At 42.2% G+C, this 26,834-nt stretch overlaps 1 protein-coding gene across 1 annotated transcript in view; it reads left to right on the forward strand.

Annotated features, from left to right (window-relative positions):
* ITGB8 (integrin subunit beta 8) overlaps positions 1–26,834 on the forward strand; it is a 124,078-nt gene that overhangs the window by 63,521 nt on the left and 33,723 nt on the right. Inside the window, exons 3-6 of the mRNA XM_075827304.1 lie at positions 4,027–4,201; positions 19,127–19,373; positions 22,603–22,768; positions 24,734–24,892. Coding sequence (XP_075683419.1) covers positions 4,027–4,201; positions 19,127–19,373; positions 22,603–22,768; positions 24,734–24,892 — 747 coding nt within the window. The remainder of the gene's footprint in view (positions 1–4,026; positions 4,202–19,126; positions 19,374–22,602; positions 22,769–24,733; positions 24,893–26,834) is intronic.

The following is a 26,834-nucleotide window of genomic DNA, read 5'->3' on the forward strand; positions in this document are numbered from 1 at the left end:
CAGTGGCGCGTAAAAAAAAAGCCTGTCTGCACAGAACATCGTAAGACCCATTGAATTCAATGGGCAGATGTTTGCTGACGGTTTGGAGACGTTTTTTCGGGCATAATTCCAGGCGAAAAACGCCTGAATTACGTCCGTAAATAGGGCGTGTGAACATACAGTTACAGTGTGTTTTTTTTCACTGTGGTAATTTACCATAGCGGCCACCAGATGAGCTATTGAATTAAAATGATCACTCACACAATACAGTAAAAAACGGGTGGTGTACGGTTCACCCTGCTTTATTTTAATACCGCAGCTTACTCGATCTGATATGGTTTTGTCTCAGATTCGCTGCAGTTTTCCGCATTGACTTCAATGTGTTTACTCTGGCTACTGTGCCAGTTGGGGTTTATTCTGGGTACTGTGTCTGTGGGGGTTTACTCTGGATACTGTGCCAGTGGGGGTTTATTCTCGGTACTGTGCCAGTGGGGGTTTATTCTGGGTACTGTGCCTATGTCAGTTTACTTTGGGTACTGTGCCAGTGGGGGTTTATTCTTGGTACTGTATCTGTGTGGGTTTACTCTGGATAATGTGCCTGTGTGGGTTTATTCTGGGTACTGTGCCATTGGGGGTTTATTCTGGGTACTGTGTCTTTGTGGGTTTACTCTGGGTACTGTGCCTGTAGGGGTTTATTCTTGGTACTGTGTGTGTGGGTTGACTCTGAGTACTGGGCCTGTGGGGATTTACTCTGGGCACAGTGCCTGTGTGTGTACTCTGGGTCCAAAAACACTCTAAGGGTTGGTTTCACATAATTTTCGGAAAAACGGAGTGTTTTTTCCTGCTTTTTTTTTAAGACGTGGGGGAGGGGGGGGGGTCAAATCACTGCCACCAGATGTTACCTGAAAATCTACAGTGACATTTAAAACGTACTACAAGCAATATTTTTTTGTTTGTGGTATCTTTTTTGGCCTTTTCGCCTCTTTTTGGGTCAGTGGCTTTTTATCAAAATGCAGCCTGTACTAGGTATGGTATTTTTTTTCTGCCATTATCCCATAGGCTTCGCTGGAGGACTTGGAAAATGGCAGAAAATAAGCATGTTACAAATGTAATGAATAGAAAAAAACGTTCCATAACTTAAAAAAACGCAACAAAACACTTTTGAAATTTACGCCGTTTTTTTTTTGCAAACAAAGAGAAAGCAGAAAAAAGTGTGTGGTAGGAAGGTCAGGGGATATATTCATGCGCAGCAGATTTGTTGCAGAATTTTCTGACAATGAAAAATCATATATCTGAATGGGGTTGTTCCTGTAGCAGGTGCATGGATTTCTGCAAACCCCACACACAAGAATTGAACAGTTGCAGAAATGTATGCAAAAAATCATAGCCCATTATGAAATTGGTCCTACCGCATACTTGTAAGTTAGATTACATTGTCTCACTGGGGACAGGGACTAAATCCATTCTGCGTACAGCACCGAGGAATCTCTTGGCAATAAGAAAAAAAAGTTTCATCATTTCACCCTTACAGCATTACTGAATATATTCTAAGGCACTAAGATCTAAAGTTACAGATTAAAATGCTATATATAGAAAAAAAAGCCAGAAATTACATTACCCATTAAAATCATATTTATTAATTTTCTTATAAGTAAGATTCCATCAAAAAATGAACGCACAATGGAGACTATTTATGCCTTTCAGATAACAATACTCGCCTTTGGATAAGGATTGTTTTTCGACATGTAGCGGTCTTCAATTTTCATAATGGCTGTTTTTATTGCTGGGACTTTGTTTGAAAAGCGGATTTATAAGGGTATGTTCACACGGCGGGGGTCCGTAACGGCTGAAATTACGGGGATGTTTCAGCCTGAAAACATCCCCGTAATTTCAGCCGTACCGGCATGTGCAGGCGCTTGAACGCCGCGTCAATTACGGCCGTAATTAGCGCTGCTATTCATTGGAGTCAATGAATAGCGGCTCCAATTACGGCCAAAGAAGTGACAGGTCACTTCTTCTACGCGGGCGTCTATTTACGCGCCGTCATTTGACAGCGGCGCGTAAATATACGCCTCGTGTGAACAGACAAACGTCTGCCCATTGCTTTCAATGGGCAGATGTTTGTCAGCGCTATTGAGGCGCTATTTTCAGACGTAATTCGGGGCAAAAACGCCCGAATTACGTCCGTAAATAGGCCGTGTGAACATACCCTAAGGGCGGGTTCACACGTGGCGGAATTTCACTGAAATTCCGCTGCGGACACTCCGCAGCGTTAATCCGCAGCGGTGCCGATTGTCCATTGACTTACACTTTAATTTAGCAGTGTTCGTTTAGACTAGGCTGAAAATTCCGCTGCGGAGCATAGGCTGCGGAGCGGAATTTGGTGTCCGCAGCATGCTCTGTCTGTTGCGGAGCAGTGGCGGACTGGTTGCGGACTCATGGCGGAATTTCTCCATTGACTTCAATGGAGAGTCAAAATTCCGCAATGAAGTCCGCAGATCTTATGTGTGCTGCGGAGCGTATTGTTTTTACTACCATGACATTTCTTCATTCTGGCTGGACCTATGTATTTCTAGGTCTACAGCCAGACTGAGGAAGTCAATGGGGCTCCCGTAATGACGGGAGCGTTGCTAGGAGACGTCTGTAAATAGTCACTGTCCAGGGTGCTGAAAGAGTTACGCGATCGGCAGTAACTGTTTCTGCACCCGGGACAGTGACTACCGATCTCAATATACATGTATCTGTAAAAAAACATATAAGTTCATACTTACCGAGAACTCCCTGCGTCTGTCTCCAGTCCGGCCTCCCAGGATGACGTTTCATTCTAAGTGACGGCTGCAGCCAATCACAGGCCAAGCACAGGCTGCAGCGGTCACATGGACTGGAGCGTCATCCAGGGAGGTCGGGCTGGATGCCGAAAGAGGGACGCGTCACCAAGACAACGGGCGGTAAGTATGAATTTCTTTGACTTTCACTAGGGAAAGTGCTGTCCCTTCTCTCTATCCTGCACTGAATAGGGAGAAGGGAAGCACTTTTCCTGCAGTCCGCAGCGGCCAGTCCGCATCAATTTTCTGCACATTTTGTGCAGATCCGCAGCAGAATCTGCAACGCAGATTCTGTGCGGCATTGATGCGGACAGTTGCGGAGGAAATCCGCCACGTGTGGTCATGCCCTTATAGTAACACAAAAAGTGAGCGTCTCCATGCAACTTACTGGAATGTGTTGGTGCTATAGAAATAATTAGAAATAGATGGCAGTTCAGCCTTTTCATAAGCTCTACCTCTAGTCAGGACTGTGTCCGCATCTCATGCTCGACGCTTTAAAATGACGTCTCCCAAGATCAGTTTTAAACTTCTGGTTGTAGACACGGACGCAGTCATAACTGGAGCCTGGTATACTTTAAATGTATTGTTTGGTGTTCTTCTTTAGTCCCTATGAATAATATAGTATCATAAATAACACTACACCACTGAAGTACCATGTGGTAATGTACTTTTTTCTGTATGTTCCTGTTGTATGGTGTTTAGTATGAGTACCGTACTTGTTCCATATGAGTTCTGATCGTCTAAGATGTTATTCCCATCGATGCACATGCATTTTAGGAAAGAAAATCGTTACTCATATAGATCTGTATACACAGAACTGATTTTTATTAAATCGGCGTCCCTATGGCAACCGATAGATCATACCACAATTTCTTTACATACATCAGCACACGAATATGAAAAATAAAGCTCCGTAGGATAACATTAGTACCGGATTGCTTCTCTGTACCATAAGAAACTGATACGGATCAGTAATCCGGTTTTGTGCATAAAGCCTTACATAAAGGGAAACTTCCATAACCACAAAGCACAGACAGTTTTATTTAGTATGACTATAACATTTTAATTAAAAAATCAGTTTCATAAATTCAGTTTTCCTAATGAATGATATAACGCAGAAATGCAGAGTCTCCAACTGTAACCGCTTGTTTGGCAAAGTTTCCATACATCTGTGAAGACCCATCTGCTAAAGCTCAGTCTTTTCTTCATTGTCCCCTAACAGGATTTTATGGTGGATTCGGTAGAGAGTGAAAGATGTGACACTGTTTTTAATTTAAAATCCAAGGGCTGCAGAGCAGACTTCATACAGCATCCATCAGTACAGATACAGATTGTGAACAGCAAGGAGGCAAACAATCAGGTCACACCAGTAGAGGTGTCTGCTCACCTTAGACCAGGTAAGTGCTGAACTGGCCGTGTTTCCTGTACATATATACTTCATGTCTTATCTCGTGATATGATTGTTGTGCTGTAATGTATTAATTCTGTTATTAAATACTAATAAATAGGTGGTATGGAAATTCTAATGGGGCTGTATGGACATATGTTTTTGCATCCATACGGACATGCATGTGTAAATAAATACAGCACATGGGGTTACATTTCAGAAATGGGGTTTCCTCATTCAAGACCCCCAGCTGTTAGCCAATGTAAACATTGGCTACAAAGGGGTTTCCCGCTCTGGAGGACCCAGCATATCTGTATGGACATCTCATTGATTTCACTGTGTAATGCTTAATTTCCCCTGTGGTGGTCTTGCAGGAGAATTGAACACTTGCTGCCAGGTTCACCCACAAATTACAGCAGATTGGGGGGAGTCCCATCAGTAGGACACCCTGTAATCATCTTATCATTGAAGGCCCCTTAGAACAAAAAGGCATTGTTCAAAGTGGACAAACCCTTTTAGAGAAAATATCAATAAGATTTAAGTAACCGGGCACTAGACAACTACACAAACTGTTCTCCTCCCTCCCGCAACAAGTGGTCCTTGCATATTTGTATATGGGAATATATATTTTTATTTTCCAGGGAGATACAGAAGTTCCAGCCATGTATTCCATTTTCCAACTAGAAACAAGTTCATTAAAGTTGCAACACTGGACATGGTGCAAAAGAATGACAGACATTTCATTATCAAGTATCTGTAAAGATTAGCTGAGTGTAGTTATATTAAGTTACATTTTATTATTCCTTGGTAGATTACTTTTTATCTGAAAAGGCTCCGTGGACGCAGTATTTGGGAACACAGAGTCTGAATTGCGCACTCTCTGTGCTACAGTCTGGTCACTCTGCGAGGCACCATATTTTCCAATATCTGCATAAAAATGTCATACAATGGAGAATGTCATGATCTATTTTTCTTTGCATGCCATTTGTACCCGTGAAAAAACTTCATATGCCTCTGTATAAAAATCGGAGGCACTCGGAGGTACAGTGTAAACCCATAGCAAGCTATGGCCTCCATGTTATGGATCCGTACGACACAACAGTGTGTATGAGGGGTAAGGCTATGTTCACACAGAGAATTTTGACGAGTTTTTTGACGCGGAAACCGCGCCAAAAAGCTAGTCAAAAACGGCCCGAAAATGCCTCCCGTCAATTTCAATGGGAGGCGGGTGCGGTTTTCTCCCGCGAGCGGTAAAACCGGCTCGCGGGAGAAAGAAGCGACATGCCCTATCTTCGGGCGTTTCCGCCTCTGACCGCCCATTGACTTCAATGGGAGGCAGAGAAAGTGTATTTCGCTGCGTTTTATGCCCGCAGCGCCCAGTGGCCGCGGGCGAAAAACGCAGCGAAAATCGGCGTGCAGGGAGAGGAAAATCTGCCTCAAACTTCCAAACTGAATTTTGAGGCAGAAATTCTGCCTGCAAAATACTCCGTGTGAACATAGTCTAATGCAGACATATTATGTAGGGTTGTTTTTAGAACGGATTTATTTGCATAGGTTTCCACTCTCTCACCTTCAATGACATCAGTATTGTCTGCACTATATACAGCTCCTCAGCAATGTGGCCTAGTTCTGCTGTACTCCGACTTACTCATAATATGACCTCACTTTAGAACTATGCCAAACAGATTATATTGTATTACAAGTTCCAGGGTCATGAAATACAAAGAAATATAATGACTGTGTAGTTTATAATTGGATATTGTAGGATAACAAATATCAGCCTTCCATGGAAATTGTTAGCTCATTCTTTCTAATGAAGCGCACGCTCCATCTTCATATGGCTATTAGCAGGTGTATATAGGGATGTGTATATGTGTGTGTATATTTTAGGTCATTACACAGCAGAACAGAACATAGTAACCCACATGGGACTTGGTGTCGGTAAGTGTCTCTGCAGATGAAATCAGCGCCAAACACAATATTAGTTTAAAAAAAAATAGATGACTCCATATTAAATAAACACGTGTAAAAAAAAATCCCCTTAGGCGTGCAGTTAATAGCTGCTTAGCTGAAGATTTATGCTTAGTTTTTTTTTGTTTTTTTTTTATATCAAACTTGCATCAAAGGGTTATTTTAGCATCTTTTTGTAACGATTTGTTTTGTTAACTGTTATTTTCTTAGTCATATTGGCCAAGTGTCCATGTTTGGGGGATTCAATATTCCTTTTACTTTTGAAGATTTTGATTTATCGTGATCCTTAGTTTACCTTTGTTCTAGTTTTCCTGCTAAACAGTTTGTTAACGTTTTTTCGTTAAAATCCCAAAGCCGTTCCCTGTGACTTCATTGTTCCAGGAGAAATAAGACTATATAATGGTTAAATACACGTTATAGTTTTGTGGACTATATTGAAGCGTATAAAACTCCCTACAGAATATTTGAACTATTGCATGCCTTATCGCTGAGCAATTGTCCCCTAAACGAGACTTCATGTACCACTACTTTGTCCAGACCCATTCATACCTGATTGAAATAATTTGACTGCACATACTTCTTTACATTGGTGTTTTTCCTTACTTGTAGTATTTCACATTATTGTTAATGTTTGGACATTTGTTTATTTGCACTATTCATTTTGTATGTTTTTTATGTTATCATGTAGATCATTCAAATTTTTCTGTTAATTGTTTGAGGTTTTAGGACTAAGGCCCCATTCACATTACATTTCTGACCCACGTTCAGCGTATTCGCCGGAAAAGCTCCCAATGTATATGTTTTCAACAGAAGCTGTGACGGACACCACAGACTATTAGGGCACGGCCAGACGTGACGGAATTGCTGTGGAATTCCGCAGCGGACATTCCGCAGCGGAAATCAGCAGCGGACAGTTTGTCCATTGGTTTCCACACCTTTTTAGTTATGTTCGTGCAGACATTGCTGAAAACTCCGCTGCGGACCATAGGCTGCAGTGCGGAATTTGGTGTCCGCAGTTTACACTGGCTGTTGCGGACTTGTGGCGGAATTTCTCCATTGACTTCAATGGAGTTGCAAAATTACGCAATGAAATCCGCAGATGTTATGTGTGTTGCGTTGCGTATTGCTTTTGCGAACAGGATATTTCATCATTTTGGCTGGACCTATGTGTTTCGAGGTCTATAGCCAGACTGAGCTGGAATGTTTTAAAAGACACCAGGATGTACTCTTCACCTGAATCCGCAGCGACTAATCCGCATCAATTTACTGCACATTTTAGGCAAAGCCGCAAAGGAATCTGCAACGCAGATTATGTGCGGCATTGATGCGGACAGTGTCTGCAGAAATACGCCACGTCTGACCATGCCCTTATAGGATCTGTTTAACATATACGTCATGAGCTTTTCATGACGTATGCATTACAAAGATGCCATAATACCTTATGGATGACGAATGCCACTGTTAGGCATCCGCTTCAGCCATCTGTCACCCATAGGCTATTATGGAAACCATTTAACGTATACGCCTTAAAAAGTTAATGACTTACACAATAAACCTATGCCTGTGGCCGATAACATGCAGTCACCCATAGGCTCTCATGTAAATAAAAAAACGCATATAATATATGTTTTTTTACGTTATCTTGTTGTGTGGAATAGCGTAGTCTACTACGCTATTCCATACTTTATTTTTTGTGTTATGTCAGCCCGATGGAGGCTAAAAGGGCACTCTTATGACCTTCATAGGGCTATTGTAACCCTATGGAACACTTAGCATGTACGTCAGGATCTTTTAAACTTAGAGAAAAAAATGTGAGGTGAATAAAGCGTAACATTATTTTCAAATAGCTTTTTATGTATTTATCTATTACATCATGTTATACACAGTTGAGTCACATTATTATGACCACCAGCTAATATCCAGAGTAACCGCCGTGTGAAGCACGGACAGCAGCTAGACGGGCTGGGAGTGACTCAATAATGTGCTGGTAGGTTGTCTCTGGTATCTGGAGCCATGCTGACTGCAGTGCATCCTACATTTGCTGGAGGGTGCGTGGGGGAGGATCAATAGAGCGAACAAGACGATCGAGGTGGTCCCACAGATGCTCAATTGGGTTCAAGTCTGGCGAAATAGGGGCCAGGAAAGTTCTTGGAAGTCTTGGTCGTGCTCTTCCAACCACTGTCGGACATTTCTAGCCATGTGACATGTTGCATTGTCTTGCTGGAAGATTCCATCTGCCCCAGGGAAGACAAACGGCATGTATGGGTGGACATGATCTGCAACGATGGGTTCATACCCAAATCGGTTCAGAGTGCATTCCACATGGATAAGTGGGCCCAAGGAATGCCATGAAAAAATTCCCCAGACCATAACGCTGCCACCACCAGCTTGTGTTCTTCCAGCAATGGTTGCTGGGTGTTTGCTCTCTGATGTGTCTCATCTGACATGCCAACGTCCATCCTTTCGATGAAGCAGAAAACGTGACTCATAGAAGGTAACCCTTAGCCAATCATCGGTGGTGCAATTCCGATACTGCTGTGCAAAGTGAAGCCTTTTTTTCCGATGCACCTTTGTTAGCATAGGAGCAGTGACCATCTGTTTGCTTCGGAGCCCCATACGCAGTAGAGTTCGCTGAACTGTTGTTTTAGACACACGTCTGGTAGCCCCCTGGTTGATTTTCACGGTGAGCTGCTCCACTGTAGCGTGTCATTCGGCCCTCACGCACCTTCGTAGCCGATTTTCACCTCTCACATCAATGGCAGTTTCCACGTCGGTTATTCCCAATGGTGCCATTTGTCCACTCACTATACACTTTCACAACAGCAGCATGCGAACAGTTCACAAACTGCGCTATTTAAGAAATATTGCCACCCTTGGCCTGAAAGCCAATAACCATCCCTTTTTGCAACTCTGACAAATCGCCCCTTTTACCCATGGCAACAACGAGTGATGTGTGTTCAGACAGCCTATCGCACACCTTATATACCCAGGAAGCCAGCCCATGACACATCGCTTCCTTCATGGGGTACGAGCTGCCAACGTCGAAAGTAGGAGGTGGTCATAATAATGTGACTCGACTGTGTATGTTTTTCTATGTTTCTAAAGTCACTAACCCTTGTCATTACCATTTTAGCAGAAAACAATGCATCTCTTATGGAAATATTCTAGGTCATAGAGTGCTACAAAGTTAACTGCTGTATATGGCATTAGGCTTCATGCACATGGCAGAGCTGGACGGAGACACACACAGTCCCAATCGCCATATGGGGTGCTGTATTTTGCCATATTATTAAAATGATTCTCCACTGGAAGCAATGCTTCTGGGGAGAATAGATCCATAATACGGCACAATTTTTTTTCTGTTCAAGGTTGTACAGAGGTGTAGTACCCAAGGTAGTTTCTAGGAAATTTGGCCAACAGGGCAAACATCAAAACAGCGCCCCCAACATGAAATAATGCTTACAACGTTAATAATAAGAGCAGAGCAAGTACCTGTGTATAGAAGATATAATGATTAGAAGATATAATGAAATCACATATATAACTCATAGACAAGAGTGGTGTGGTTTCTAATCCTGGACAATAATTTTAATGTTTCTTTAAAAAAAGTATATGTAACTAGGCAATATTTCTTCTTACAGTGCAATTGGTGTAGTCCACTTTAGTCGTCCAATTAGTTGGTGTAGTCCAATTTAATAAACTTGGATTTCTAATCCCGAAGCAGACATCATGTAGATATGCTTTCTATAGAGTGACTTTTAGCTAACCTGGACACTCCTCACCATTGTTGAAATGTATGGTCCAGCACCCACCACTATGAGCAGTCATTTAAGTTGTTTTGTCCTTTTTTCTTTTTTATTGTTACCCGGCTTTGGGGTATGCTGTCACTTTACTTCTTTTTTACGTTAATAATAAGGCTGCATATGTAGATCCATGCAAATAAATCTGTTTCTTACCGTTAACTCCATTAGGTTGATCTTCAAGACATCAAATTTTAAACAAAGTTCACTTTTCTCGACTTGGCTGCCTCAAAAATGTCTATTTCTGCAGAATAATCCATTTTTTTCTGCCAGCTCACTTTCAATAGATAAAGTAGTAAGAGCTGATAACCTGTCTTCAGATATAGCAGAACGCAAATGTTTTTTTATTACCTCTATTTGCTAAAGCTCCTTGCACAACTTGCAACTGTAATTGGAAAGGTTAATAAAATTCTCATAACCGTCCATAGCGTTTGGGAACAGCTCATGGGACTGGGTATGTTGTATGTGTTGCAGAACGTCAAGGGGTGTGAAAGAATCACGATTTTGCTGGTATTTCTGTGGCCATTCGCCACTGCATGTGGTTTCAGTTGAGAGCGCTGGTAGTAGCCATGGCCTTATACATGACATTGCTCGCATCATTTATTTTTCCACATTAACCCAGCCTGATAGCAGCCATGACATAGTGATTTGGTGGGGGAAAAAAAACGATGGCAGTAATGTAACGATTACATTTCTCACTCACTACGTGTTATTTCCACGCCATACTTTATTCTTGCTTTGTCTCAGTAAGTTAGGGAGGGGTCAGAGAGGGGTAGTAGTACTGTACTACTACTCCTCTCTAACTCACTCAGACAAAGCAAGAATAAAGTTTGCCAGCCCTGCGCTAAAAAGTATATCAATGAAGACATATTACATCATTTTAATTGAATTTTTTTTTACAATTACATAACATTGGTGGCCTGCTGCCGCTCTTCCAGAGCCCAGGTCCTAGACTCTCACTCGGACAAGACTGTAGCCGATCTCCATCCTGCTCCTCTTTCTGGAGCCTAATAAGACAAGGATGAGCTGGAGGACAGAGAAGTCTCTAGTGCCACAGTGACCGACAACAGCCACAGTGACAGCCCACAAAGTACCCACAGCCCCTTTCAGCCACAGCCGCTACTTATCACTGGCTTTGGCTTCTGGCTGCTGCCTTCAAAACTAGTGCCAACCCTGGGTGCCCCCTTACTCACTACTGACGACTCTGCCGACTCCAGTTCGCATTGACTTGCCCCTTTCTTGCACTATGCACCCTCCGTCTCTTGCAGTTGTCGCCAAAAGGCAGAAAGGAGGAGGAGTCAGCAGAGGCGGCGCTTCAATCTGTAGCTGATCCCTGCATTGGCGCCGTTTCTATATGCATCAGTAGTGCTGGCGTAAGAATTTTCAAAATATAATGAGCCCCCCGCGCTTTCCAAGCTGTCAGCGCCTTAATACAATCATAATTTCTGCTTATTCGTGTGCAGCGATTAACATGACCTGTTTCTCAGAAGGGTCCATTTAGTCTGTTGAGCTCACTAGTTGTTAACCTGTTAAGGTACAGCCCAATTAGCAATTTACACTTTACACTACAAATTGCTTAAAGGAATATGAGATCATAAAAACAGCTTATTCAAATCCTAAAATAACATGTCAATGAAATAGTGGAAAATATTCACTTAAATGTTAAGTCTTGTGTAGCAGAAAATGCTGTGTACTTTAGGTAATAAAAAGTCTAGACTTTTTGGGGCCGAATTATCAAGTACTTTCAGCAGCGCTACTGAATGTGTGGGTACATTGGCGAAGAAGAACTGGCAGTACGGGATCTCAACCTCTTTGTGCCCTTTAAAAAATAGGTGTTGCAGGTGACAACGAAAGTTTGCAGTGGCTATAAAGGTCAGGATAGATTGTATATATATATATATATATATATATATATATATATATATATATATATAGTATAATCCAAAGGAAATAATCCTTTGAAATGACACTACCGTATGCATATTAAAAAAAGCAAGACCGCCAGGTGTTCAGTGATGCAATTCAACAATTATGTTAAAATAACTTTATTTTCCCTGCCAGTAAAAACAGTTTGCCTTCAGCCTCCATCAGATGCCCAGTTGAAAATTCCACTATGTGCAGACCTTGTTAATGTTAAAACCAGATCTCTACAAATACAATTTTAATTCAATTATTCTAGCTATACTTTAGGTTCGTCCACATTATTATTTTTTTTTAGGCAGTGGAAACCTTAGCAGAAAGAGATATCACATCCAGCACTGGATGCGATATACACTGTCTTGCCAAAAATATGTGCACACCGGACCATCACACCTACAGTATATGAGCTTGTTGGACCTCCCATTCTAAAACCATGGGCGTTATTATGGAGTTGGGCCCCCTTTTATGGGAATAACAGCCACCGACTTTCCACAAGATTTTGGAGTGTGTCTGTGGGAATTTGTGCCCATTCAGATAAGATGGCATTTGTGGGGTCAGACACTGATGTTGGTTGAGAAGGTCTGGATCACATACCAATTCATCCCAAAAGTGTTCAATGGGCTATGGTGCAGCCATTCAAGTTCCTCCACACAAAACACATGGCTTTATGGACCTCACTTTGTGCACTAGGGCATAGTCATGCTGGAACCTGGAAAAAGAAAATGATGTTCCCACAAAGTTAGAAGGGATAATTTTATAATTTGGGTCATTATGGATGCAGCAATACCAATTTTGTGTATTTTATTTTTCTCATATTTTTCCATAATAAAGAATTTTGTAAGGGAAGAAAGGGTTTTTCTAATTTATTTATTTTTTTGCTTGGGATTTTTTTCTCTAGAAACTTTATTGACCTTTCTGCAGCGCTTCTGTATGGCATGTTAGGGTATGTGCACACGATAACGGCAAATACGTCTGAAATTACAGAGCTGTTTTCAGGAGAAAACAGCTCCTGAATTTCAGACGTAATTGCTTGTATTCGCGTTTTTTGCGGCGTCCATTACGGACGTAATTGGAGCTGTTTTTCAATGGATTCAATGAAAATAGGCTCCAATTATGTCCCAAGAAGTGTCCTGCACTTCTTTTGACGAGCCGTTTTTTTTACGCGCCGTCGTTTGACAGCGACGCGTAAAATGACAGGTCGTCGGCACAGTACATCGTAAAACCCATTGATAGTAATGGGCAGATGTTTGTCGCCGTAATGGAGCCATTTTTTTCAGACGTAATTCGGGGCGTAAAACGCCCGAATTACGTCTGAAACTTGGTCGTGTGAACCCAGCCTCAGTGTTAGGTGATGGTCACATGGGTCAGATTTGTGTGGGAAAACTCTGCAGCAAATCCGAGCCAGATTCTGCAGGAAATTCTGGCCAAAAGTATGCAACACATCATGTTTGATTTGTTGCAGATTTTTTGCTGGATTTGCCAGTGTGGAGAAGAAGAGAAGAGCAGAGGGGACTAAAAAAAAAAAGGCTATACTTATCTCCCCTGGCGCTGCCATAGTAAAAAGTCCCTTCTTCCCTGGCTGGTCTGTGTAGAGCTGGCCTACTAGAATAATGTATTGTCCCATGTCACACTGCAGCCTGTGATTGGCAATATCGGTAACATGGGACAAAACTTCAGACCAGGCAGGGCCTAATAGGCTCTTGTCCATTTCAGACATGAAGGTCTTTGTAAGGCCCCCTGCTGCCATTGGCAACCCATTGGTGCTCCCTCCCTCTGTAAAACCGCTTAGGTGCCGCAGCATCTAAGGGCCTGTTCACATCAGCGTTGGCTTTCCACATCGGGGTACCGTCGGAGGTTTACGTCGGGTAAACCCTGCAACGGAAAGTCAAACTGAAGCCACAGCTTGTATCAATGGTGACGGAAACATTTCTAATGGTTTACGTTCCTCACCATTCCAGCAGGTTTCAGTTTTTCCGACGGAATCAATAGCGCAGTCGAACCCCGGAACGGAAAGCGAACGCTGTTGTGAACAGGCCCTTAGGCACCTCTAGATGACAAAGAGCAGCAGAAACCTGACAGAAAATAACTAAAGTAAGTGTGAACAGAGGCATTATTGGGATTTTAATTTTACCAAAGACACAACATATTTTTAAGGCTTCAAATATATTCCGGTTCCATACAACCTCTGAACTATGATAATGACACCAAAAAAAGTTATTTGGGGCCTCCATATGCCTCTTTTCATAGAGTTTTTTCTGCCAGATTCCATTGCTTCTATGGGACAATAATTCCACAACACGGCGCCGTGCACCATATGTCAGGACACAGAGTGCCTATGGGTCCATACTATAAAGCTGCAAGGATCTGTGTGACCCCATATAGCCTCCTGCACATGACTTCCACCATTTGTGTGAGAAGCCAGGTCTAGCCAGATGTACAGAATTGTGTGCTACAAATAACGAGATTATTATAATGAGATACATGTCACAATACTAATGCACAGGCCTGCCCCAAAACGCTGAAGCCATCAGTAAATAAGAGGAATAACAGGTTTTTCACTTTACATTAGCCTTCTATTTGTGCATGCGGACTGAATCACCCCAAGCATCGCTCAGCTAACAGCGTATGACAGCGGATCTGTTGTGAGGTCCCTAACTCGTACGTTTAGCGGAGCTTCATATGAAGCAGTGCCAGGTGGTTGAGGCTGAATCCTGGAAGAGAGAAGTGCTAATGGGACAACACATCATCTGATCATTCTGGCCCCACCAGAGCTTCTTAGTAAGCATCGGTCAGGATGAATGAGTTGTATAATATAAAGAAGACACCACAGCTTCCTAAAGCATGAGGACATTAACATATAGAATTGGTAATTCTGACATTTCTTCATTCTGGTTTTTATGACGTAAATACCAAATATTTCATTGACAATAAGAATCGGAGCCTTCTCTCTGCTGTCGTGAAGGTGCTGTAATTAGATTGGCTGAAAGGAGTTCTGTCCCTTCAACGGTGCGGCCACAATTGTGTTTTTCCAATTGAGTGCAGCTAAAATAAATTTGGTGGATAATAGCTGTGCAGTATTGCGAGTATTAGCTGATGCAGAGGAGCAAAACAAGGCAAAAACCATGGAGACCACAGGCGGCTGAAGGAAACTAGTGATTGTAATTGGTTCTGTCGGGGGTGTCCGTGGGTTAAAACCGGAACAAATAGATCAGCATGCTACACTATTGTTTCCGGTGTTCCCGACGGATCTGCGACAGAGGTCCCTAACGGAGCCTCCGACGCAGATGTGAACGAGGCCTAAGGTGAAAAATTTTGTGGGTTTTTTTTTTACATTTTTTTTTTTGTCTTGCATTCGTTTTCGCTCAGTCATTTTGTTCTTTTTTTAATATGCAGCAAGGGGTTGGTCTGGCATTTTTTTAAAGCCAGTAAGTAGCATTTGTCTCTCATATACCTAATCCAAAAAATGCATGTCTGAGGCCCTATGCCCACAACCGTAGAATTTATCCGTAATTGCGGACCGTAATTACGGTCCGCAATTACGGACCAATTTGCTTCTATTGACCATGGACACCTTCCCGTATATTTACAGAAGGGTATGTGCACACACACTAATTACGTCCGTAATTGACGGACGTATTTCGGCCGCAAGTAGTGGACCGAACACAGTGCAGGGAGCCGGGCTCCTAGCATCATACTTATGTACGATGCTAGGAGTCCCTGCCTCTCCGTGGAACTACTGTCCCGTACTGAAAACATGATTACAGTACGGGACAGTTGTCCTGCAGAGAGGCAGGGACTCCTAGCGTCGTATATAACTATGATGCTAGGAGCCCGGCTCCCTGCACTGAGTTCGGTCCGGGACTTGCGGCCGAAATACGTCCGTCAATTACGGACGTAATTAGTGTGTGTGCACATACCCAAAGGTTTCTGGGCCGAAGAAAGTCTCCACAAAAGATAGGACATGTCCTATCCTTTGCTTTTTACTTTGTATGGGCGCACGGGCCGAAAATGCTGGCGGCTGTCCGCGGCCGCGAGCGGCCAGATTTGCCCGTAATCGCGGACCGTAATTATGGGCACGGCCATATGCATGAGGCCTAAACGTGTATTGCAGTTGTTTTTGTGATTTTTTTTTTTAGAATAAATCATGTCTTGCAAATCTTTGAAATTTCATTTCCATTCTGAATGTGGTTGTTTCTGCAGCAGGTGCTCGGATTTCTGCAAGTTCCCTTTAGAGGAATAGAATTATTTTATGCCAAAAAATATGCTGCGGGAGACTCAACCCTAAGGCCACATGCACGCGATTTGTATTTCCGCATCAAAATGTAAAAACCGCACCTAAAACGCATCCAAAAACTCACTATGAGGCCTTATTCACACGGACGTGTCCATTTTGCTCGCGCAAAAAACGCTGCGTTTTGCGCGCGCAAAAGGTCCGTGTGGCATCAGCATATGGTGCGTGGCTGCATGATTTTCGCGCAGCCAGCATCATTATGACACTCCCTTTTTATGTGACGACACAGTAAAGAAGGAGGGGATTTTGTTTCCCTTCTCTTCTTTACAAACTGTATCGCGAATCACGCGCGTCACCCAGAAGTGCTTCCGTGTGACGTGCGCGATTTGCATGTACCCATTGACTTCAATGGGTATGTGCTGCGCGAAACACGGGCAAGTATAGGACATGTTGTGAGTTTTACGTAGCGCACATATGCTGCGTGAAATTTGCTGACAGTCTGAATAAGGCCTTAGGTGCGGATTTTACGATTGGTTTTGATGCAGATTTTCTGCACCAAATTCAACAACGTGTGCATGTAGCCTTCGAGTGTTATTATAAGAGGCCTTCTGCACAGAGACTAGACTTGTAGGGTTTAGGGACATGTCGCTATGGCAACGCCAGAGAGTTAAGTATGGACTGTTGTTTTTTTTATACCGGGTCTACTTTCCAAATTTGGTGCAGACTTTCCTCCCCTGCCTGTTCTGGGTCAGATACGCTGCATACTTTTCTGCAGCGTGATTCGACCCGTGTGAACATACCCTTGAGGCTGGGTTCACACAACCTATTTTCAGACGTAAACTAGGCGAAAATACGGCTACAATACGTCGGCAAACATCTGCCCATTCATTTGAATGGGTTTGCCGACGTACTGTGCCAATGACCTGTCATTTACGCGTCGCTGTCAAACAATGACGCGTAAAAAAGACGGGTCGTCAAAAGAAGTGCAGGACACTTCTTGAGACGTAATTTGAGCCGTTTTTCATTGATTCCAATGAAGAACAGCTCCATATTACAGCTGTAATTGACGCCTCGCAAAACGCGAGTACATGCAATTACGTCTGAAATTACGGAGCTGTTTTCTCCTGAAAACAGCTTTGTAATTTCAGACGTAAATGCAGTTATCGTCTGCACATACCCTAAGGCCACATGCACACTCTGCGTAATTTGGTGCAGAAAATCCGCATCAAACCGCAGCTAGTCACGCAGGTAAAATAGTGTGTTTTTAGATGCGGTTCTTACATTTTGATGCAGAAATTGGTGCGGTTTATGCTGTGCATTTTGGTGCGTTTTTTAAAATAAATTTGTCAGATACAATTCGCAGGTGGAAACGCAAGGTAAATTGACATGCTGCAAATTTTAAAATATGCACCGCAGGTCAATTTGCCCATGGAATAATGAGTAGATGAGATTACCTGAAATCTCATTCACATTGGTAGTACTGTATTATGCTGCAGATTTGCTGCAGGAAAATATGTGCCGCAAATCCACTCTTAATATGTATCGCTTGCATTTGGCTTAAAGTAGAATTGAAATGCCCTGGAAATGATACGGATACGCTGTGAAAAATTTGCAATAAGGCCAGATTCACACGAAGGAGTGCAAACTCGAAAGTGAAAACTGCCGTTTTTCATGTCCGAATTGCACCCATGCGGGTCCCATTCTTACAGATCCCCATAGACTTGAGTCTATTGAGGGATCCGTGAAAACTGAAGAAAATAGGACAAGTTCTATTTTTGAATGGCCCCATTGAAATACATGCGTCCGTGTGACGGCCATTGTTTTAACGGCCTTTACACGGACGTATACTACGGTCGTCTGAATTTGGCCATAAGTGGATGAGCAGAATGACAGCTGTGGGTATGTGCACACGAGGAGTGGCTTTTACGTCTGAAAAGACAGACTGCGTCGTTTCAGACGTAAAAGCTCCTCCTCGCATTATGCGAGGCGTCTTTGACGCTCGTAAATCTTGAGCTGCTCTTCATTGACTTCAATGAAGAACGGCTCAAATTACGTTGCAAAGAAGTGCCGAGGCAGTAGATTTACACCTCGTCATTTGACAGCTGTCAAACGACGACGCGTAAATGACAGGTCGTCTGCACAGTACGTCGGCAAACCCATTCAAATGAATGGGCAGATGTTTGCCGACGTATTGTAGCCCTATTTTCAGACCTAAAACGAGGCATAATACGCCTCGTTTACACCTGAAAATAGGTCGTGTGAACCCAGCCTTATCTTTGTCTTCATTATTTTCTGCTCATTGCTTCTCTGGTGTTTTGCAACATTCCGGAACTTTGTGACCTGGGTAGTCAGCAAAATGTCCTTCATGTCCACGGCATTCCAGTAGTGATGTTCACAATGTCCAGCTTATCATGTTTGTACATAGCTGAGGTTATTAGTGTTTCAACTATGCAGCTGATACATGGCTGAGTCAATAGCTTATGAATAGTACTTGAATGTAGAAAAAAAGTATGAAGGAACTCTGTCAGCAGTTTTGAGACCTAAAGACGGCTGATATGGGAGCGGGGGAGGACATTGTAAACATACCTTTTGTCTCAGCCATGCAAGTTACATGACCAAGAAAACGATGTTTAATTCCCCTGCCGCTGCGATCACAAGTGCCACTAAGGTGGGGCACTTGATGTGCAAGTGTTCAGCCCCACCCCTCTGCTCTGAGTGATGGGTCGAAAAATGCTTTTTTTTCCTCCTATTGATTTCAATGAGAGGTCAGAGGCGGAGCCAATGTTTTTTTTTTACTGTGAGAGGTTAAAGGCCACCGCGAAAAAAAAAAAATACCTGCCTCCCATTGAAATCAATGGGAGACCCTTTCGGTCATTTTTTTTAAGCTGATTCCGACGCGGTTTCACCGTCAAAATCAGCAAAAAAAAAACACCATGTAAACTGGGCCTTAGAATTTTTTGTTATTACTTTTTGTGTATTTAGCTATAACTTGTGCTGTTTTTCCTTTAACCAGGGACTTCTGTGAACTTCTTGCTTAGAATACAACGTCTGGAAAAGTATCCACTGGATCTTTATTATTTAGTCGATGTCTCTGCTTCAATGTTTGCAAGTATAGAAAAACTTAATGCCATTGGATCTGACTTATCTCAGAAAATGGCAGACTTCTCTCATGACATTAGGTTTGGATTTGGATCATTTGTGGATAAACCTGTATCACCATATATTAGCATTCATCCTGAGAGATTAAAAAATCAATGCAGGTGAGTGTGAATGATTGTACTTAATGATAATATTATAAGCTCAGATCGCTAAACATTTGTGTAAGAATGCGTTCACACATCGCTTTGAAAACCATTTTGTTGCCTTGATTTTTGCTAAAGGATAATTTTACAGCAATTTCTCAAGAACCGCAGCAATAACCACGATTTGTCCTCGACATGTGGAATAGTCCTTTAAGTCTTAGGGTATGTGCACACACTTACTAAAAAACGTCTGAAAATACAAAGCTGTTTTCAACGGAAAACAGCTCCTGATTTTTAGCCGTTTTTTAGCAACTAGCTTTTTTCGCAGCGTTTTTTACGGACGTTTTTGGAGCTGTTTTTCTATAGAGTCAATGAAAAACAGCTCAAGAAGTGACTTGCACTTCTTTTTTGCGGGCTTTTTTTTTACTCGGCCGTCTTTCAAAACAGCCGCGTAAAAAAACGGCCCTTCGGAACAGAACGCCGTTTTTTTCCTTTGAAATGAATGAACAGATGTTTGGAGGCATTCTGTTTCCCATTTTTCGGCCGTTTTTCGGCCATTTCCGGCCCGAAAAACGCCCGAAAATAAGCTGTGTGAACATATGCTTAGACAGTTTTGATAAAAGAGACCCAATGTACACGGAAAGTCTTCAGACCCTTTCAATTTTTTAACAAGTTTTTCCCCATCATTCTGCATTCAATACCCCATAATGACAAAGTGAAAACAGAATGTTAGTAATCTTTGCTAATTTATTCAAAAGGAAAAAATAAAAAACTCAGTACTTAGTTGAAGCACCTTTGGCATGTAATGAGCAGTGCTTAGGCTGGATTCACACGAGCACATTACGTCCGTAATGGACGGACGTATTTCGGCCAGAGGTCCCGGACCGAACACACTGCAGGGAGCCGGGCTCCTAGCATCATAGTTATGTACGATGCTAGGAGTCCCTGCCTCGCTGCCGGACAACTGTCCCGTACTGTAATCATGTTTTCAGTACAGGACTGTAGTTCCACGGAGAGGCAGGGACTCCTAGCGTCGTACATAAGTATGATGCTAGGAGCCCGGCTCCCTGCAGTGTGTTCGGTCCGGGACTTGCGGCCGAAATATACGTCCGTCCATTACGGACGTAATGTGCTCGTGTGAATCCAGCCTTAGAGTTGAGGCCAAAAATTTCAATCTTGGTTTCATCAGACCACAGAATCTGGTTTCTCATAGTCTGAGAGTCCTTTAGGTGCTTTTTTGCACACTCCAGGCGGGCTTTCATGTGCATTTTACTGAGGAAAGGCTCCTTTCTGGCCACTCCGTCATAAATCCCAGATTGGTGGAGTGCTGTTGTTGTTGACCTTCTGGAAGTTTCTCCCATCTGCACACCGGATCTCTGCTCAGCCAGAGTGACCATTGGGTTCTTGGTCACCTCTCTTACAAAGGCGCTTCTTCCCCGATTACTTAGTTTGGTGGGGCGGAGAGCTCTAGGAAGAGTCCTGGTTGTTCCAAACTTCTTCCATTTAAGAATTATGGAGGCCACTTCTCCAGATCTGTTCCTCCACACAATCCTGTCTCTGAGATGTACTGGGAGTTCTTGCCTCCTCATGGCTTGGTTTTTGCTCTGATATGCATTGTCAGCGATGAGACCTTATATAGACAGGGGTGTGTCTTACAAAATCATGTCCATTCAAATGAATTTACCACAGGTGGACTCCAATCAACGTGTAGAAACATTTCAAAGGTGATCTAGAGAAATTGGAGGCCCCCAGTGCTAAATTTCAAGAGTCATATCAAAGGTCCATTCAAAAACTGGAGTTTTTCATTTTTAAATTTGCAAAAATTTCTAAACTTCTGTTTTCACTTTGTCATTATGAGGTATAGAGTGCAGAATGATGGGGATAACCGTGAAAATTGAAAGGGTCTGAAGACTTTCCGAATGCACTGTACCTAATATGGGGACGTTTTATCAAAACTAACAGAAAAACTGTCTTTGTTGCCAATCACCATGCAGCTTTATTTTTTTCAGAGCAGTTTAAGAAATGAAATCTGAGCATTGATTGATTGCTATTGGCAATCAGGTAATTTTTTCTGTTTTTGTTTTGATAAAACTTCCACATATTTTTTTTTTTATGTTATCTGTTTATTATCTTTTTTTTATTTGCTGTGCTTGAGTTTTGCCATGAGGGGTGCACTCCCCTCACCCTCCTCACAGTGATTGATAGGCTTCTGTGTAAGCAGATGCACAGTATCCAGCAGTCAATCAATGCCAAGAGTGGCGGGGGGAGTGCTCCCTTTGTGAATACACTAGGTTTATACATTGAATCCGGTATATTCTTTGATCGCTCCTATTAACAAAACGGCACAATATTTTTTGTGCCATTTTGGCTATTAGAATAGCGGACCTGTCCCTGTAATATGCTGACCTTCTATAGGGTAGTATAGACTGCAGAAAGATCAGCTTTAAGTCAACTTTTTCTATGCAGTAAAGTATGGAGAACTAATATGTAACAACACCTGTTTGCTTGAGCCCTCAATATTAGACAGTGAAGTAAAAAGTTGACTCTTTTCTTTGTAACTAAAGTCTGCATCAAGATTCTATTTAATCAATGTAAAATAAAGTTTAAAAGAAACTTCCACCTTGGCAACCAATTTTTAATTAAAAATCTACTATTAATTTCTACAGCTGCTATTCAGATCTTTGTGTCTCCATGGTAACAGACTACAAGCAGACCCTGTGTAGTCTGATACTCCATAGATTCGGTAGGTTAGCAGAAATTAGGGGAGAAATGCATTGCAATATGACTGGAGGCACACTACACAGATCTTGTTTGTAGTCCACTTTAAAAAGATAGGACAATTTATGTTAACTAAGACCATTTGCCAAGTTCTTTCATTTTAGATCCCAAAGAAAATTTGATGCTAATACTAAAGGGAACTTGCGACTAACATCTATATATTATTTTAGCCAGTTGCACCAAATATGCACCGGCATCTTCTAACATCATAACTGCTAAAAGCTTTAACCTTTATCCAACAAGTACCTATTACGTGCATTCTCAGAATTTAGCGAGAAACCAAGGTGTTAAAGTTTGCGTTTCTCAAGGGTCATTTCCAAGCAATTCACTTGTTAGTTCATCGGTCAATATTTTGTAGCTGTTAAGCGCCCCATTGAGAGTTTTGTGTGGCTGCCTTTGTATCGGTTCACTTGGAGTGTAGACACAGGTGGCTTTGTGTGATAACTGTGTGACCATTATTTCCTTACAGTGTCTATAACAAGAACTGCATGCCACCTCATGGATTTATTCATGTGCTCTCCTTAACAAATAATATTACACAGTTCAAGCAAATTGTTAGTAAGCAGAAAATTTCCGGAAATATAGATGACCCAGAAGGTGCATTTGATGCCATGCTGCAGGCAGCGGTTTGCCATGTGAGTATCTGTCGGTAAATATTATTTATGAAATATCTCTGAATGTTTAACCAATTCAAAATTAGGCAGGAACTGAGATTTGAAACTTTCAATCCCAGATTTTTTTCATATTTACTGTATACCCAGATTAAAGTTTGCAGGCAGATTAGGGATGCAAATAATAATAAAATGAGAAAAGTATTAAGGTATGTTCACACGCAGCGACCAAAAACATCTGAAAATACGGAGCTGTTTTCAGGCGAAAACAGCTCCTGATTTTCAGACGTTTTTGTAGCAACTCATTTTTCATGGCGTATTTTACAAACGTTTTTGGACCTGTTTTTCAATGGAGTCAATGAAAAACGGCTCCAAAAACGTCCCAAGAAGTGACAAGCACTTCTTTATCGCGGGCGTCTTTTTATGCGCCTTATGTTGACAGCGACGCGTAAAATGACACCTCGTGGGAACAGAACACCGTAAAACCCATTGCAAGCAATGGGCAGATGTTTGTAGGCGTAATGGAGCTGTTTTTTTCAGGTGTAATTCGAGGTGTAAAACGCCCAAATTACATCTGAAAACAGTGCGTGTGAACATACCCTTATGGTAAACCTTTTATATTCCGGCACCTGATAGTTTGGAGTTCTGTTAGTCATGAAGCTTGGTTTTCTACAGGATAGGTGATAAATGTAGGTTTGCTGGGGACACCCACTGATCACCAGAACAAGGGTCCTGAGCCAACTTTTCCTCCTTACTGCACAGGAGGAGTTTGAATGGTTCGATGGTCACGCATGCGCCCTTCTGCTCCATTCGATGTCTATGGGGCTGACGGAATTAGCCAAACGTTGTACTCAGGACAGGAAATTTAGTTGCTTTGGTCAGATGCAGGAACGGGTAGATATATCATATATGCAACCTGGGTCTCACTAGTCAATTGGGCTCATTCCTACCTTAAAATAAAAATATCAGTGCTTCCTATTGCCAGCAAGATTGCATGCAATGGGCTACACTAATGGTTCTCATGACTCACAATTACTGGAAGATTGGCACACCAGTGTTAAATTTTAAGGAAAACAATAAGTGGCTGCCACAAGAGAAATGTAGTTTTACATGGCAGCCTTTCAAATAAATGGCTGACCATGTTATACATGGATAGCTCAAGTCTTCCATAGCAAGGGCTCTTGCTTATAGAGGGGGTACAGAGCAGGGTTATAAATGGGGTTGTACTCTCACATTTATAAGTATAGTAAATATAGTGGTAATGCAATTTAAAATAATAAAGATATACAATGCATGCATATACAGTATCTTAAGGGCTGTTCACATCTGCGTTGGAGGCTTTGTTAGGTGCACCCCGACGGAATCCATTAAAGTTAATGGGCCCCGTTCGCCATCGGCGGTGTCCGTGTTGCAATGGAACCGTTGCGTCCGGCATTCCCTTGTTCTGCTTCTCTGACGGAGCAGAGTAATGGAATGCCCTGACGCAGATGTGAACAGGGCCTTAGCACTCGCGGGGTATATCTGCATCTTTGTGTTTTACTCATGGGACAAGAGTCTTTCGGCAAAACTTTAGGTGAAAATTGTTCAAAAACAATCTCTAAATATGAATCTGGCTATTGAGCTCCGACCCAGCGAGACATAGATGAAGCGTAACAGCATGTATGATAATGATGATATTAATGGACACAATAACCCGTCTCCATCACTGTACATTGGTCAGATTCGGTGGAACGTCACTCAGATATGCTGCCTTTGTTTCTTTCCTACCCTTTTGAGCTAATCCTTTTAATTTCATTATACAATGTCATTTTTTGTTACTTTCCTGAAATTTTATTAGTGTTTTTATGCGGTTTGTGAAATGTCTATTCCAATGTTATGATTTGAAACTTTGTAAATATAAATGGTAAAGACGTTTCTGCTTGTTCTTCATTTCCCTATTACTAGATTAACAGTAAACAGTTTAGTAATGCATTTATTTTTATGTTTCAGAAAGAAATTGGCTGGCGGAAAGAAGCAAAGCGCTTAATTATTTTGATGACAGATCAAACTTCTCATTTAGCACTTGACAGTAAATTAGCAGGGATAGTGTCCCCGAATGATGGCAACTGTCATCTCAAAGACAACGTTTACACCAGAGCTTCAGATATGGTAAGGACCTGTTCAAGAGGAGTTATCTGTGTGTAAGAAGAACTCATTATTATAATCTTGGTTCCTAGTGCAAGTGATTTAAGTCATACGATAAGTTGTCAGGAAGCGGGAATTGTATGTACGTGTGGTTGACATACTGAACGGATACGACATTAATTAGGTTATACGTCATTATAACCTCTGCTAAATGTACCGTACACATATGTAAAGCAACCTGCCTTGTTCATCAATTACTAAGAGTACACGACCGCAGACAATAGCATTCTAAAATATTGCACAATGAAAATAATTAGCAAATATAGAAATTGCAATCACTTTAATACTGTCATATTGTCACCAGCTCTTTAGAAATCGCACAATATTGTAGCAGCAACTGGATTAAATAAAAACTACCTCTATCATAAGACAGAGCATCATTATATGATGCCCAGATAGGGTTAAACTAGTGGGTGCTAAGAACTTCCAACTATACGCTACAATAGCCAGTTTGGAGTGCTGTATACTGTGGCTGGCATTCAGCTGAAAAGAACATTTGGGAGGAGCTTTGTAAGGAGAACCCTGTCTATCAGCTGCTCTCAACCAATCAGCATTGATGAGAACCCCCCAAACAATGAGAGAGCGGTGAGGCTATGGAGCTCTCTGCCACAGGATGTTGTGTGTTGATTCTTTGATCCAGTTGAAGAAGTGCCTTGGTGCCTTTCTTGGAAAATATAATATTACAAGTCATGAGTAATAGATTCTGGAGATAAGAAGTGGATCCAGGGATTTATTCTGATCGTCATATTTGGAGTTGAGGAGGATTTTCTTCCTCTAATGAGGAAATTGACATTCACCTCATGGGGGCTTTGCCTTCCCCTAGATCAACACGGTAGGATTATAGGTTGGACTTAAAGGACCTGTGTCTTTTTTCAACCTTATCAACTATGTACCTATGTAACACTGATTGGCTGAAAGCAGGTGTATGATCTCTCAAAGTGCTCACAAAGCAGTGCCCAAATGCCTTTTTTAGCTGGATGTGGAGTACAGTTTACAGCCTCCCTAAGGGTATGTGCACACGCAGAGTCAAAAACGTCTCAAAATATGGAGCTGTTTTCAAGGGAAAACAGCCCCTGATTTTTAGAAGTTTTTTGAGCAAATCGCGTATTTTCGCGGCGTTTTTCGCAGCGTTTTTGCAGCGTTTTTTATGACCGTTCTTGGCGCAGTTTTCATTGGAGTCTATGAGAAAACGTCTCCAAAAACATCCCAAGAAGTGTCCTGCACTTCTTTTGACGAGCTGTCATTTTACGCGCCGTATTTTGACAGCGACGCGTAAAATGACAGCTCGTCTGCACAGAACATCGTAAGACCCATTGCAAGCAATGGGCAGATGTTTGCCGACGTATTAGAGCCATCTTTTCAGGCGTAATTCGGGGCGTAAAATGCCTCCATTACGTCTGAAAATATGTTGTGTGCACATACCCTTAATATTGTATAGTGGGAGCACTTAGCGCCGACGGGTTCAACCCTGTCCTATGGCAGAAGCACCTTAAGAAAAGAACCTCACCACCTCACAGGAATAGTTTAGAGCAGGGGTCTCAAACTCGGCAGGGTAAGTGGGCCGCATATAGAAAAAATGGGAAGTTGACGGGCCGCATTACTTTCAAATTTGATACAACACAAAATTATTATTAATAAATTACTTATTTGAACTACTATAACACTACATTACTATAATAATAATACTACATAATTACACAGCCCTCTGCGGATGCTGCCGCACAGTCCTCTGCGGATGCTGCCGCACAGCCCTCTGCAGATGCTGCCGCACAGCCCTCTGCAGATGCTGCCACAAAGATGTCAGGGGCTTGCCCAGAGCTGGAGTCCCAGAGCAGAGCCGCTTCTAGCACTCTGCCTGGGATTCCAGCTCTGCTCCTGACATCACTGTCCATATATGGACAGAGAT

The sequence above is a fragment of the Rhinoderma darwinii genome, chromosome 5 (assembly GCF_050947455.1).
Source record: "Rhinoderma darwinii isolate aRhiDar2 chromosome 5, aRhiDar2.hap1, whole genome shotgun sequence".
Taxonomy (NCBI): Eukaryota; Metazoa; Chordata; class Amphibia; order Anura; family Rhinodermatidae; genus Rhinoderma; species Rhinoderma darwinii.